Genomic DNA, 13,319 nt, shown 5'->3' on the forward strand with positions numbered 1-13,319 from the left:
ACAGCGGTGCGGTGGCCTCATGGTTAGTGCGCTCGACTCCGGATCGAGTGGTCCGGGTTCGGGGCCTGACCGGCGACATTCCGTGTGTTCTTGGGCAAGACACTTTACTCTCACGGTGCGTCTCTCCACCGAGGTGTATAAATGGGTACCGGCGTAATGCTGGGGGTAACCCTGCGATGGACTAGCATCTCATCCAGGGGGAAGTATAAATACTCCTAGTCGCTTCATGCTAATGAAACCGGAGATAAGCGCCGGCCTGATGGGCCTTCTGGCTCGTAAGCAGTGGCTTTACCTATTACCTTAATTTTGGAAAGGTGAAGAGAACCTGGGTTGCGTAAATGGTTCGTATTAACCACGTTTTCTTAGGCCGAATTTAATGATAAGCGCGAAAAAAAAAAAAAAAAAAAACAGAGGAAAATTGAAAAAAATACGAATCGTCACTACAAACCCCTGTCCCCTCGTTTTGCCTACATCCACTATTTCGCGTCACTCTCGACATCCTCGTGCAGAGATGCATTTGCATCATCTATGTGAAAGCTCTAATAATTTCACTATGAAGTATAGCTTACGGTTGGGTCACTCTCAATCACGCAAATTTTGCCACTTCCAGATGACATTCTGTTCGCAAGAAAGTAAGCTGAAGATGAGCCCATTACTCCACCACCAACGATGGCAACATCGTAGACTTTACGCTCCCAGGCGCCGTCAAGACGTCCCGAGCCACAAAAGTTACAGGACAGTGACAAGAAACGAGAAATATCAGGTTAATGCACTTTGTACGGAGGCACACACTATTTCGTAACGTCTTTACGAAATAACGGAGAGCAGCCATGTTTGAAAGCGTCAAAATAAGAATACCTAATTAGAAATTTAAAACAATGCTTCTTTTGTCTTGCGCAATCCTTTATATGGTGATGCCCGATCACGGTTTGTCACCCCAGTCCCTTCTCTTCCTTCCTGTGTTCAACAAACATGGCGTCGGTTTCTGACCTCCTACCTGTGACTGTCAGAAGAGAGGTGATGAAAATATTCCTCCCAAACCATTTCTCATTGGAGTTGCTGGTGGATCAGCATCTGGAAAGGTAAATTCAGCTCTTGTGCCTTACTTCCGAGCAAATGTCCTCATGTTGTAGGTACAGACTGACTATAAACAGTGTATAAAATCGATTGTAAAAAATTGCAAGTTGTTGACTTTTCCTGGGGTACCACGATAGGATGGCTTTCAAAGCTGGTCTAAACAATTTTTACATGCGTCTTTAGATCACATACGTCTATAAAGCGTTTTCTCGATATTGGTGGTATTTGAAAAAGAACAACAGAGTTAACTTATTATTACAATTAAAAACATTTGTTTCCTGCTCCGGAAGCATAATAAAAGTTAAAAAGGTTTTACAAACTCGGAGCTAAAAGTTAAAACTTATGAAATATTTCGTCCGTTTTTTCAACCGGACTTCATCAGTCAATGATGTGAATGTTAAAAAGATGAATTTTAAAAAGGTTTTTAACGCCTCTTGGGGGTTAGAATTGTGTCATAGATGGCTGCTAATTCGTAACCATCGTCTCTGTTTAACGCCGGTTTCGTAAGCTTTTTAAAATTCATCTTTTTAACATTCACATCATTAACTGATGAAGTCCGGTTGAAAAAACGGACGAAATATTTCATAAGTTTTAACTTTTAGCTCCGAGTTTGTAAAACCTTTTTAACTTTTATTAACTTATTATTGTTTAGCGAGAAAATTGCATGACATGATCACTGCAAACTAAATGGCGGCTGCTTGTCCCTTCTAATTGCCGAGTCGGTTACAATCGTTTTGAACGACTCAAACCCATGTCCTGTGAGATGCAAGTGTCACGTAAATTAGCTGCGCTAGTTGGCAGTCGTAGCTAAAAGTGCAAATTACGGTAAATTAAGACAAACCAGGAAGTCTCTTCGTAAACATTGTCACATATGTAAAAACAGTAAGTGAAGTACTGCATACTGTACAGTAACAGTAATACTACAGTTACGTAACACTGTAGTATTACTAATACAGTATATTCACCATTCGTGCGCCGAAATTAACGTACGAGGTCAGAGTAGTTTAGTATCGGAAGAGGAAGAAGAAACAGAGAAAGAAAGAATAGCACATTGAAACTGTTAAATTTGCTATGGCACTGGAATATTAAGTCTTTGAATGAATTTGAATGCTGTCTTTTGTTCTTGTGTTTTATACCCATCAGATGGGTGAAGGTGAAATGAGGTTAAATTTATCAACTGCATGGTGATATAAACAGTTTTTTACAGTCCACAGTATGTGCAAAAATAATGGAACAATTAGGCCAAGAAGGCGTAGACTCCAACCAAAGACGAGTTGTGATTATCAGTCAAGAGAGTTTTTACAGGGAACTTCATGAGGTTGAAGCTCAGGATGCAAAAGTGGGGAATTTTAACTTTGATCATCCTGGTAAGTTAGATCAAAGTCTGTGGTGTATGAGGTGGTGGTTTAATTTTTCCCTGCCTAAATGCTTTTTAGTTCAAGGTACATACATAATTTATAATTGTCATCTTTCATTCAACATATTTGAAAGGATATAAAAAAGCAGGAAAGGGCCACATGACTTGCACTAAATAATTGATTTTTGTACATTTAGGTAATCGAAAAGATTACATGTATTTTCCTGCTCTGCGTGGTTAAATTGAATACTTGACTAACGTCGACAATGCAATAATATTTAAACATGGAATGCGTTACATTAGTTTTAACTGTATGTTTAATTTAGAATAAAATATTCCTCCTGTAGTAGATAAAAATGTATCTCTTTTATGCATGAAAATGGACTGCAAGCTCATTTGTCATTTGCTAGTCCTCAAAACACCACTGCTGTATAAACAAAATTTTAAAAGTGTGTCTGCTTAAGTTTCAATGAACTAAAGATTAAGCCTAAATTAAGTAGTTTACTTCAAGTAATAACAATTTTTTTTATAAAAAGATTTTGCTTAACATGTCCCTCTCAGGGTCATTTTGTTGATGTGTCAGACCTTATTTCATAATTATGTTGATAAATTTATCATGTACTGTAAGAGAAAAATCCGTACAACTTACAAGCCTTTTATACACTTTAACAGATGCCTTTGATTTTGACATGACTGTTGAAACGCTACTGAAAATAAAAGCTGGAGAGGTTGTTGAGATTCCAATGTATGATTCTGTGAATGCTACAAGGTAAGCTGACTTGAGCTGTACTTCATGTATCATAATTATTACATGTTATTTGCCAGCTGGGAGGTCTGTATAACTGTGACTGACCCTTAGCTAGTAAATAACTTATTTATCTTTTTCCTCTCTCTCTCTATCTTCTCTGAAATCACTTTTTTAAATTGTTGACTCGCATTGCCCTTTATACCGTTACAGTAGTAAATGCAGCAAGCAATTTACAAACTGAATTGTGCACAATTCCTCTAATGTTAAATCAACAACTGACGCAGCGGAACGGTCTAAGTTTCTGGCCTCTTCATTTGATCAGCGACAATAGGACAGATAGGTGACATTAATATTTTGTCACTCTTGTTGGAAAATCAGACCCAAATCCTGTGGATAACATTTCCTTCCATCTTGTTGCTCAACCCTTGTCTCAGTAAAATTGCAACATTCTGTGGTTTTTTCATACGAATTTCTAATCACCTCATCTCTGTGGTGTGCCATTTCGCTTTTCCTTTCATCGGAAGCTGGTCAATGATGACGTCACCAAGTAATATAATTTTAGCCAATCAGTATTTTGCCTCTAAAATTTGGATGCGACATTCAAAATTCCAAGGGATGTGTGCAGGCTCTCCCTCTCTCTTTCCCAACTGCTCTCAGGCTACTCAGAAGACAGACAATGAACGTCACAAAGTGTTCCCCAAATGCTACTCATCAAGTAAGTATAAACTGTTGCTAACCTTTACCCTAACCCTATTGTTAGAAATACAGTGTACATGACTGTAGGTAGGAAATTCTTAGACTTGAAGGGACACTTTGTGTTGGATATAGAAATTGGGCTTGCTTTTCTGGACATACATGTAACCGTAACTTTCATTCCATTATCAGGAAGTCAGAATCCATTACTATACACCCAGCTGACGTGATAATGTTTGAAGGCATTTTGACACTCTACTTCAAGGAAATACGTGATATGCTGAATATGAAGTTGTTTGTAGATTCAGACAGTGATACAAGATTATCAAGAAGAGGTAGGATTAAGCCTCAGTCCTTTTCACATCAGATGACACAAGATCACAATGAGTACAACAATAGTGCATGCTTGTCTCTCCCTTCTCCTGCGTCTATGCAGTATTGATAAACCACTTAGTGCCTCCATGAGTTCTGCCTGAGGCTACCTTCACAACATTTTTTAAAAAAATGGAAGGCTCTGTGGGAATCAGACCGCTGGTAATTGAAACCTTGCACCACATGTATCGTCTGCAAAAGTCACTTTGAATTTGTAGTCATTTTGGGATGACACTTGCTTGGGTCATGACAGTCCATTCTTTGTAGCAGATTAATGACAGTTACAATACAGTAACTGTTTCATTCTCATGTATACTTCCTCATCTGTGACCCTCTCTTGCCTTGTCAAGCCCAAAACCTTTTGTGAACAAAGGTCTCATTAATTTAAAATTGTTTGGCATTAGATGTATATTTACGTTGGTCGTGACATCTACATGTAAACATTTAAGATAATGGTAACTTGCTTTCACCTTGATAGTTTTACGAGACACTCAGGAACGAGGAAGAGATCTGGAACAAGTTCTAGCTACATACTCAAATTTTGTCAAACCAGCATTTGAGGAGTTTTGTCTTCCTGTAAGTTCTCAACTAACTGTTATAACTTATTGCACTGTCCTACATGTAAGTGACTCTTGTGAATGAAGGGGTTAATTTGCACCACCTGGAAGACCTCACAAGAGTAGTTGCAAAAAATATATACAAAGTACCGTGCGTATCTGGCGGGATAGTCTATCACAGGATGGTTTTGGCCCGAGTGGGCCGCGACTGGCATGGGGATCAGTAGATTTCACTCTGGGCCAAGACACAACAAAGTACAGGTAACCATCGATTTACTCCAGCATGTCTAAATAATCCTGCAATGAAATATCCCACCAGCTATGCAGGCTATAAATAATTATACAGAGAAATAAAACAATGGGACCAAGCCCTTTAAACAATACAGGTGCAGCTGGCAAAGATCCAGGGAAACTAGAGGTTTTAAAGAGGTGCACACCAACATTAATATAGGCCAGGTAATAAAACTTTCTTGACGTGTGTGAGGTTGTGTATGTGAAGTCAATGTATAGACACAACTTAGCTTACTAGGAACCCAGGCCTACCTACATGAACATGTATCTGTCAAACTAAAAAGTAAGCTTAGTTTTCTGACATTTTGCTCTGTTTACAATAATTTCAGACAAAAAAATATGCAGATGTGATTATACCAAGAGGATCAGAGAACACAGGTAGTCACCTGGTATTATTTATTGACTAAATCCCAACAAAATATACAGAGGTGACAACTTTTCCATTGTTTACTGCTCATTGGAGTGCCTATAGTGTTTTCTGCTGGTCAAAAACCAACATTTGACTTGATTTACTTTCATTGTTCATTTCAGTTTACAGTGTCCCCAATTAGCGCTCCAGCGCTAGAACGACTAGACACTTAAATAAAGTTCCTTTCCTTTTCAAACTATAGCCAGGAAGTTGAATTGGGCTATTCCCAAGACAGCTTTTGCAAGTGGTCAGAGGGTGACTTAATATGGGAACTCCAGGTTCTATAAAGTCTGGTGGATCGACCCACTCTCTTTTGCCTTTAACTTAAAAAGAAAAGGAAAGGAAAGGAACTTTTATTATTGAAGTGTCTAGTCATTCTAATGCTGGAGCAGTAGTGGACCTCTTTAGCTTGTACGTTTTGTTTTCCCATTTCAGACCTTGTGATGTTCCCAAGGGAATTTTCCTTTTGTTTTTTCATAAGTTATGCACACATATGCACGTGCATAAGACGATGTTTGAAAGAAACTGTTCCTTAGGCCCGTTTCAAACGTCGAACTTTTCATGTGCCGAATCTAATGCAAATGAGCGAAAACAATAGATTTTCTCATTTGCATTAGATTCGGCACATGAAAAGTTCGACGTTTGAAACGGGCCTAAATTAACATCACGTGGTCTGAAATGGGAAAACAAAATGTACAAGCTAAAGAGGTCCATTGGGGACACTGTAAACTGAAATTAACAATTATTACTGGTAACACAAATCAAGTCAAATGTTGGTGTTTGAAGATAGGGGAATTATCGGAGTACCCAGAAAAAAACGTCTCGGTGCAGAGTGGAGAACCAACGAACTCAACCCACATATGATGCCACATCTGGGAATCGAACCCAGGCCACATTAGTGGGAGGCAAGTGCTCTCTCACCACTACGCCATCCCTGCACTCCAAAATGAATGAATGAATGTCTCATCGGTGTTTTACACTATTTACATTGTTAAAGGGGACATAGGTGTTGTTAAGTTAATCCAGCTTCCATTGATGAGTGAAATGTGTCTGGCCCCTTAGGAGGCAAAAGAAACAACTAATTTAACCTTCAAAATTAAAACAATTTGTCAAGGTGTAATCTGTCATAATTTTGTTGTAGTTGCTATTGGCCTTATTGTACAGCACATCAAAGATATTCTAAATGGTAACACAAGCAGTCAAGTTGATGGTGGCAAGGAACCAGGAAGATGGCAAAGACAACTCTCCGACCCGAGTATGATTTCATCCAGACCACATTGAAGGCTCTAATAAGTTGAGCTCTACAAATTTTGCTAAAATTATTCCCACACCTGCAGTTTGTTAATTTAATTAATCAGTATTATTTTTAATAGTAATATGGTAATTAATAATTGGTAATCAATATTATTGTCTTTTTTCTTTATCAGATTCCTGTATAACATGTTAATTATCTTACTCTTTAACTCTTAGTTGACATTACCTATGGAATGATAATCTTTTTACAGAAAAAATAACTGAAGTGGGTAAAGTGTAAGTCTAATATAACCACTAACAGTTTATCAACAGTAAAATGACGTATTTTCTGTTTTTTTTTTTGTTGTTGTTGTTGCTGTTTAAGGTGATGCACGATATATTTACTACTTTATTCAATAATGATAATGATGTACACATGCAATGTAGATGTAACACAAAATGTAATTTTTACTGTGCTGTAAGCTAACTTAAAGTGCGCCTAAACTCAAATATTTTTCATCTACAATATTAATCTCCCAACCAAAAGCAAACATGTCTCACCATTCTTGCCTCAATATTTCGCTTTTTACCTGCCAGGCAAGACGCGCAAAGTTATCAAAACCAGCAGTTATTTGGACCCATGACTGTGATGTGAGAGGCATGGGTCTATTCTCGATTTGACCTCACAAACTGCTTTGCAATGCAAAATTTATCTGAAAACAGGAATGCAAAGCAGTTTGTGACATAAAATCAACAATAGACCCAAGCCATTCCCCGGGGATGGAGACCAGTTTGGGTGTGGCCCAGGCGTTTTTGGACGCCTAAAAGAGACCATAATAATTATGGTCTCTTATTATAACACAGAGAAATAAGAAATACAGTGACTTTTTATGATGGCAAAGACATTATCATCTAGTACTTTTCACCTACGTGACGAAATATAAAAGTGTAAATATGCACTTTTATATTTCTTCGCGCGCAACCCTAAAGGAGACCTTCACGGCTACATATGATTGCGTTTTGCCCAAAACACCCTATGTGAGACCAAAATCCGAAATTTGCACTCCTAAGCGAGATGACAAGTATCCCTGCCCTTTTTATATGGGAGCGCCCCCCCCCCCCCCCCATCCCCTTCCCCTGTGCCTTTCACATCACGATCGTGGGTCCAAATTATTGCTAGTTATGCCAAGTTTATGTGGCTTGCACGAAACAGAAAAAGGGATATTCTGGGTAACAATGGTGACATATGTTTGCTTTGGATGGGGAGATTTATATTAGGAAGGAAAATAATTATTTAAATTTGATCAAACTTAAGAAGCAAATTTGTAGAGCTCCTCTTTGTTTGTTTGCTCGCATTGGGATAAAATTTTCAATGAATAATAAGTTTACAGATAGATAAATTTTATCAGATGTTACATAGACATGAGGTGTGATCAGGCGGGCCTGCAACACTGGTGTGGTTAATTGTTTAACAGTGTAAAGTTAGTTTTAGTTTGACATTTTTATCAGAGAGTTTGAAGTCTGAAAATAGTATATTTATAGTATAGTCCGTGAAAGATATTTACTAAGTATATGCAGTGTTTACCAGGTAAAGCCTAAGTAGAATTTATGTATGCTTAGCCGTTGTGAAAATTTTTCCGCATTGCAGCCAAATTTTGCCAAAAAAAAATTCAAAATCTCAGCAATAAAGCTGAACCAGTTTTTACAGGAAAAGTTAAGTGGTGCAAATCCTTTCGTCCAAATAGGATTAATTTGTTCGCATATCGATATTTGTTTTTTTTTTAACTTTGGGTAGAAGGGTAACACTGCAGATTTGCTCATGTAGCATTTATGGGATTAGATTATTTTCTGCTTTGAAAAGAGTTGAATGTGTTGCTGGTTTTTATTTCTTGTATACAAGTTAATGTCTTGGGTCATTCCACAGTATTCCGTCTGTTGTGGAGGGGAAATTTAGAGGCGAAGATCTTGTTATAGTTTAATAAGAATTTGTCCTTTACTTCTCATAACCTATTGAGGCTTAAGATCATCTACAAAGCTTTACTTGCTGCTGTCCTGCTTTTCTCCAAAATGCATTTCTTAGATCATAGAGCTTAAAAATATGGCCGTTGCGGAGGGGAACAGAAAACTTGGTGTTTTGTTTGTTTTTAGTTTTATTAGCAGATTCTCTGAATTCTGAAATATTATCTAGAGTCTAGTAGGCTGATGCTTTTTCCCAATTTATATTAATTGAAAAGATCACAAGAGGAAACTTAAATAGTTACGGTTTTCTCAATTAGGTAGGATTTGAAAACAGCATCTACTGTTGCAGAGGGGAAGTTGCGGAGGGGAAAATTTGTCCAATTTTCAGAAGATCATAAGCAAGACGTTTAAAGCGAGTGATAACATCCACACTTTAATGTTTATACAACAGTTTCACATTTGCTTTCAAATAACTGAAGTTTTTCAACATTTTGCACCATATTTGTACTGTGTCAGAAACAGTACTGTGATAAAAATTCAAAATCATGCATTAGTAATGCATACATGTAACCTTGTTAAGATTAATTGGCACAAAAACACCTTAAGATAATATGTGATCAGAAAAACCTGACTGTGAGTTCATAAGTTTAATAATGACCAGTGTTCCTTGAGTATTTTCAACATTAACAGAAAACAACCCTTCAAAAGAAAATCAGTGCCTCTGGATATAACGGAACACTTTTTTAACTTGTTCATGCTCCATAATCTTAAATGGACTGTTGCCAATCAAATGAATGGGTCCATAGAAAACACAGCTGACATGAACATCAGCCACATCATCCCTTGTTGGCCAATTGAATATTTCACCTGCATCAGCACCAAGCCTAACCCTGTGCAGAAATTTGAACTGTGCAAACTGACCCTGAATTTGAATAACCCTGCCAAAGTAGTAACAGCTAACATAGTCAACTGCATAATAATCATCTACTTTCATATGCAGTTCATATGCAATAAACTATGAGTGGAAAACTGCTGTTTTATATGAAAAACATCATTGGTCAATTTGGTAGAGTTTCATTTAAAGCAACTGGACAGTTAAGTTTATAACTTTTTAGTCAGTGGATGAAATGTGTGACCATTTAAATGAACTGTGCTGAGGAATTTTATTATTTGGTGCCTTCTTTTTATAATTTTTCAAGTGGCAATGTTTCAAATTTTTCATCTTGGCATTTGCATGATGAAAAAAATATAATTACATGTATTAGCTACAGGTGTTTTCACTAGTTTTGTTGTACTGACTGTCATTTTAATTTAAACACGATTTACCTTATAGATTGCTGAAACACAACCTGGTTGCTGAACTTATGATAGAAAAATGATATCTCTTGTTAATGTAAACATCATAATTTTCAGTGAAATCATTATCAAAAGAGAATTTGCCTCCACAGAATTCCCCTCCGCAACAAAATTTCCCCTCCACAACAAAATTTAATGAATCTCTCTTGGCTATAGTTTAAAATAAATTTTCTTTTCAAACATAATACAACTAACCCTTGACCTAGAATTAGAAGATTTGAAAACATGAAGTTGACTTTGTCATTTACAAGCGCACCAACAAAACTTTTAGGCTTCAAAACGTTGCGGAAGGGAAAAGAGCACCCAGAAGGCTGTCTGTAGGTGCCATACTGATAGAACTGTAGAGTTTGGCCAGTGTCTAAGTTAGTTAGTCTGGAGTAGTTTGTGTCCCAGACCAGTTAACTAAAATTGCTGTTTTCTTTTTTATATTCTACCAACATAAAACTTTCCCCTCCGCAACAGCTGTTATCATTAGTTTACATAATTTATGATAATTTATGCATAAACAACAATTCATATCCAACAATTCTAGTTGTTTTCAAAAGCCTTATTTAACATGTTATCCATTTATCAGAAAATTGAGCAATTTAAGCAAATTTCATTTTAATAATTTCTCGTCCAAATTACTGTGGAATGACCCTCTTTCATTGTTAAGAGTAATCTCTGTTTTTAATAGCGATCATATTTTCGTTATTCCCCCAAGATTTTGCTTTCATTGCACTCTTAAAGTTGTCAAAGCTGGCGTGACTGGTCACGCAATCTTTCCTCCTCAACGAACGAAAGATTGCGTGACGAGCCAAAAGATTGTCTGCGCAGGAAGCTAGCGTTCCTTTGATTTTCAACGAGACGGTTTATTTCTGAGAAGTAAAAGACTGAGTGGAGTACAATTCGTGATGGTAATAGGACTGAGTGGACTCCAATTTGGCCCGTAATTGTACGAGTGATTAACACCCGATTTGTTTAATCACGAGTGTGATTACAGACCAAATTGGATGATCCGAAGTCCTGTTACCATTTAATCATAACCATTACAATTTCCGAGAAAACAAATGCATTCCTTTTTCACTGTCTAATGTTACAAATTCGTCCATTTTGGAAAATCCGCGGTTTGGTAGGGTAAGTGATTGTTGCTATGGTGATTGTGATAAATTATGTGATTGATGGCTTAAGCTGAATGCACTTATGATTGGCTGATGTAATTGTCCGATTGCAGGTACCCGATTACAGCCAACTGTCCGATTTCAAGCCTGCACAATAATAAGTGAAATGAAAGCAGTTAATGCACCAATCAAATTTGAGAAAATTGTTAGTAATGGTTATGATTAAGGGAGTAATCGAGCGAGTAATTTCAAAATAGGCCGAGAGCAAGGCGCAATGTCTATTTGAATTTTCGAGCCCGATTACTCCCTGAATTTTACTACACAAAGTCCTATTATCAATTAATCCTAACTATTACAAAATACAAGAAGATGGCGTTTAAAATTCTTTTTTAGCTTAATCTGCTCAACTCATTCTAGTTTTTTTATAGCTCTGACAAAACATAAGTGATTCAAATACTGGTTTGGATTTGTTTCCTGTTGTCCCGGATTCAACTCTACCACGCTTTGTAAATAGCCAACTGATTGCCTCCTGCCAGTTGGGGTTCTTAATCATGTTTCTGTTAAGTTTCAATTGTTTCTTTCAGATTATTAAAAGTGGAGAACCTGTGAACTAGCTTGATTGCTAAGTACACTTCCACTATAAACAAAGCATTTACATTTTACGATTTACAACTAGCGCGCGCTTGATGACACGTATAGTTAGTGCTACGTGGATTAACATTGCAGAAATAGAAGCAAATAAGCTTCTGGTGTCATTTAGAGAACAGGTCTCTGTTGTTCAAAAGGTGGATAATGCTATCCACTGGATAAATAATTATCCCCTGGATAGTGATTTATTCGGTGTTAACGTTATCCACCTTTTGAACGACCGAGGCCTGACCCATGTCTCCAGCTAGTCCACGGGCCACATGACTGCCAATTTTGTTCAGTTGAAAAAAACAACGAAACCTGTGTGGTCATTTAATGGTGAAATGGCGAGGATAAATAAAGCGAAATAAGTGTCAGGGTTTTGAGATTTTACCTTTCCAATTTGTTCAAAGCTTGACAATCTCTTCCCGTGTGTTGTTTTGGAATCTTTGAAACACTACTTTTTGTGAATGTTCTCCTATTTTCACTTTTAATGGTGAGCACGGAAGGATTTGGGGCCATAAATGATTCGTAATCTGCTTGTTCAATTAATTAAATATTTATATTCTTCCCAGAGTTCATAAAAATTTAGGTTGTCTGTTCTTTTCCAGGCTTTTCTGTTCTTAGAGACGACCTTCGCTCAATTTGATGGGAGTAATTCGCATTGTTAATAGTGAGATTTGTTTGTTGTATTTACAATAACTAATTTATTGAAGATTGAAGATTGTGCTATTGAAAGAAGTGAACTTGTTTGTATGATTGTAATGGAGGAATAAAAGAACTTACGTTTTCTTCTTGTACTTGCTAGCTTAAGGTGAATTTGCTCGTGTGATTTTAAGAGTCAATCAAATCTCTCGGAGTTTATCACAATGGAGAATGCAATTGCTGCATTTCAAGTGTCCAAACGTAAATTTCTCAAGGAAATCGTAAAGGGCAAGCTAAGCTAAGCGCAACGTTCACGGCAAAACAGAGGGGTTTGCCTTACTTTTGGTAAAACTGGTTCCCAGTGTTTTTCGTCATTGACTAAAGTGCTACAAAATGTCGCGAGAGTTATTGGCCAATCACGTAGAAAAGACAAAAGGAATACCAGTTAATTCAAAATCTCTCTGTAGGGTAAAGTAATTGACTTTATTGAATAAATAATTATAGGCTGTATAATTTAAGCTCTAATTCTTGCGCGTGATTGTGACGTAATATTGTTAAATGATTATGACTCTTCAGAAGACCCGGGTGGTTTAATTGTGCCGTTTTCAGTGCTTCGATTGATTTGCGCAACACAACGACGTGAGTTAAAAAGGAAATACGTTTTAAAGACTTTATCTGATCTAAAATCCGCAGTGTTGGAGCTTGCTTTCACACGTTGAAATCGAAACACACAGCCACCGTTGCGCCAAGATGACAGAGGTCTAGGATCTATCGGACAGAATATGTCTCGCCCAAATCGTAAAAGACGCAGGGTGCTATCTAACGATAGCGACTCAGCTTCTTGCAACGACGAAGCTGAAAACGATAGCTCTACTTCTAAAACAGGTTAGTTTAT

The 13,319-nt window shown here is 37.2% G+C and overlaps 1 protein-coding gene across 1 annotated transcript; it reads left to right on the forward strand.

Annotated features, from left to right (window-relative positions):
• Window positions 1-972: 972 nt before the first annotated feature.
• On the forward strand, window positions 973-6,925 carry LOC138027182 (uridine-cytidine kinase 2-like). Its single transcript, XM_068874719.1, is given in 8 exon segments — window positions 973-1,018; window positions 1,021-1,082; window positions 2,285-2,444; window positions 3,107-3,203; window positions 4,068-4,210; window positions 4,726-4,823; window positions 5,425-5,473; window positions 6,646-6,925. Coding segments are annotated over 8 exon segments (795 nt in total). The 3' UTR covers window positions 6,786-6,925.
• The last annotated feature ends 6,394 nt before the right edge of the window (window positions 6,926-13,319 follow it).

The sequence above is a fragment of the Montipora capricornis genome, chromosome 2, assembly GCF_036669925.1.
Source record: "Montipora capricornis isolate CH-2021 chromosome 2, ASM3666992v2, whole genome shotgun sequence".
NCBI lineage: Eukaryota > Metazoa > Cnidaria > Anthozoa > Scleractinia > Acroporidae > Montipora > Montipora capricornis.